Source organism: Staurois parvus, unplaced genomic scaffold, assembly GCF_062004578.1.
Source record: "Staurois parvus isolate SC_StPar_1 unplaced genomic scaffold, SC_StPar_1.0 ptg000034l, whole genome shotgun sequence".
NCBI lineage: Eukaryota > Metazoa > Chordata > Amphibia > Anura > Ranidae > Staurois > Staurois parvus.
The window spans coordinates 578,368-581,295 of record NW_028317830.1 but is presented as its reverse complement, the minus strand read 5'-3'; the positions used below and the strand labels follow the sequence as shown (position 1 = coordinate 581,295).

At 42.7% G+C, this 2,928-nt stretch overlaps 1 protein-coding gene across 1 annotated transcript; it reads right to left on the bottom strand.

Annotated features, from left to right (window-relative positions):
* Positions 1-1,410: 1,410 nt before the first annotated feature.
* Positions 1,411-2,346, bottom strand: LOC149470645 (taste receptor type 2 member 140-like). Its single transcript, XM_089661156.1, has one exon. It carries the CDS (start codon positions 2,344-2,346, stop codon positions 1,411-1,413), a length of 936 nt encoding a protein of 311 aa, XP_089517282.1.
* Positions 2,347-2,928: the final 582 nt, after the last annotated feature.

Sequence of the window (2,928 nt, the reverse complement as noted above, 5' to 3'; positions counted from 1 at the left end):
AATGTTGTCATTATTAGTAATAATACTCATTAAAATAATAATAATAATAATATTTTTCATTATTAGTAATACCAATCAATAAAATAATAATAATAATAATAATAATAATCATCATCATCATCATCACAATTACTGGCAATATTATTATTATTTTATTATTATTTTAATGAGTATTATTACTAATAATGACAACATTGATAATAATAATAATAATAATAATAGTAATCATCATTTTCATCATAGTGGCTGTTATTATTATTATTATTTAATGACTATAACAATCATCATAATCAGAGTTAAGTCTAATACGACTTGTAAATTAATTTGTGGACTGTTGACCTTAAACGTCACTAACTCCTACCTCTTAGTAAATCCTCTTTTAGTCCCAGTTACTCCCAAACCATTCTCCTCGACGCGTTTCACCATAATGGGCTGTAAGGAGAGGCTCCCTCATGATTATTATGATTAGTCGATTATGGTGAAATGCCTCAGTAGAGGTGGTCCCTGAGCCGGGACATGTTGTATGTGGTCATGCCGCTTGCGGTCTGATAATGGCACATGAAGGAGTTGATATGGGTGTGAGGTTCATGATTATCTTCTTGTGGTCCCCATCAGAGAGGGGGTGCAGGTCTGGAGAAGTGCTGTAGGATGTTCTGACTGTACAGTCATCATAATCGTGTCCTTGATAATGGTACAAAAATTGAATTGTAAAGAAACCCTGTTAGCCTAGACACTCAGGACACCCCCATCCATGTCTGCTCACCTCAAACTACGGAGCTGCTCTGTAGGAGTCCTGGGGCAATGCCTTGGACTTTGGTACTTCCAGGTACAGGACCTTCTCCCCTTCCCCAGAAAGCAATGCATGGATTTAAACATACAGTCTCTAGGCCTAAAGGCTGTCAGAGGAGGACTCCATCAACCCCATGTGGGCTCTGACGCTAGGCATCATGCAGCTTACACAGGTTTGACTCCTGACTCTACTGGAGGAACCAAGATTAAAGGGAGAGCAGTGAAGGTCAGCATTATTTATTTATTTATTTCAGGTACTTATATAGTGCCATCAATGTACTGCGCGCTTTACATATATATTGTACATTCACATCAGTCCCCGCCCCCGAGGAGCATACAATCTAAGGTCCCTAACTCACATTCATACATACACATACTAGGGACAATTTAGACAGGAGCCAATTCACCTACCAGCATGTCTTTGGAGTGTTAGAGGAAACCCGAGTACCTGGAGGAAACTCACACAGGCACAGGGAGAACATGCAAACTCCAGACAAGTGGTGCCATGGCTGGGATTTGAACCAACAACCCGAGTACTGCCAGGGGGAAGTGCTAACCATTTAGCCACTTAATGAAAAGGGGTTTTCTTTTACCAGACTCATTCCTGAGCTCTGTAGAAGGCTACTTGAGGACTGTGCTCAGCACACTGGGCAGGATGGCTTTTGGACTGAAGATCCTTTTGCTAGCTTTCCAGAGTTTTGCATTCCCTGTTATTATTACCAAAGACTGTGTCATGGGGTAGAACAGGACAAAATACCACGAAAAATACATAGCAACCTCATCAACATTGAAAGACTTGGAGAAAAAAGAAAACAAGGCACCGTAAAAAGCCGTGTGCAGGGTGACCAGCAGGATCATGGTCTGGGCTGCCCTGACATGGGCTTGTGTCCGGGGGTGACACGAGTCAGTCTTATTCTTCCTTATCCTCCTGGTGTGTCTCCAGAGAGAGGCCAGTGTCACTCCTATGGGGACCAGGGTCAGCAGGAGCGGCAGAATTAATGCCACAAAGGCAGTAATAAGAAAAGCTTTTCTGATCCCAAGGAAGCAAATGTCCTCAGTAGAGTCACGTGTTACATTTCCAATGAAGCCACCATCACAGTCAATGTAGATGTTCCAGTGTGAGGCCATCGCCATACAGAAGGACAGGACAAAGGATGCAACTAAAATCTTTGGTATCAAGTCAGGAATTCTGATCTTCAAAGCCAGAAGAATCCCTCTGGAAAAGTTGACAATTTTCAGACAATAGTAAGAGCAGAGAAGAGTGGTGACCCAAAGGTTGCAGCTCACAAGACAAATGCAAGCACTGATGAACACCAGGTGAGATGAGCCGTATGAATTGACAAAGGGGATGGTTGACAGAGACATGTCTACGCCCAGAGCAATCTGCAGTAGAATGTTGATCACCGCCATAAAACTGAGAATTTGATCAGATGGGCCCGGGTGGAGGCCACGTCTCCAGTCCATGATATTAACATGTACAGTCCATGAATTGAAGGCACATCCCAGGACCATGGCAAAAAAGATGAGCAGTATTGTCAGGAGGACACTAGGAGACATGTTTGCTCTGTGAAGTGTTCATCTACTTCTCCTACTATATCTGTGGAGGAGAGCGGGGGATGTGGAGCTCCATGCAAATTGTTTAGATCATCGAGTTGCTTTTGTTGTTATTGTATATTGTGTGTTGACATAGACACAGCCTGAAGCTCCATTCTACAATAATGATTTTATTTTCTTCTTCACACATTTAAACCATTGCCGTCGCTATTGTGCTTCAAAATTCATTTTTGAAATCCAAAAAGTACTCGAGGTATATTCATATCTGCAAAAATGCCGGACAGCATTTACATACGAGAACTCCAGTGAGAACGAGAACCCCAGCGGGTGTTCCTGACAATTAGCTGCAGGAGGCAGCAATGGGAGGCTGCCGGTTCCCTCAGCTAATCATGGCCACTTGCATGTATTCACTCGTGCAGCGATCACCTGTGAGTGATAGTCTATGGACACATGTTCTCATGGTGCTTGCATCGGTTTCCTCAAGGTCCTCGGATTTTCCATCCACACTTCAAAGACTGACTGGAGACCTGAATGAGGTATTTCAAGAAAAAAAAAAGATATGGCCACCAGGGACTGCATTACAGT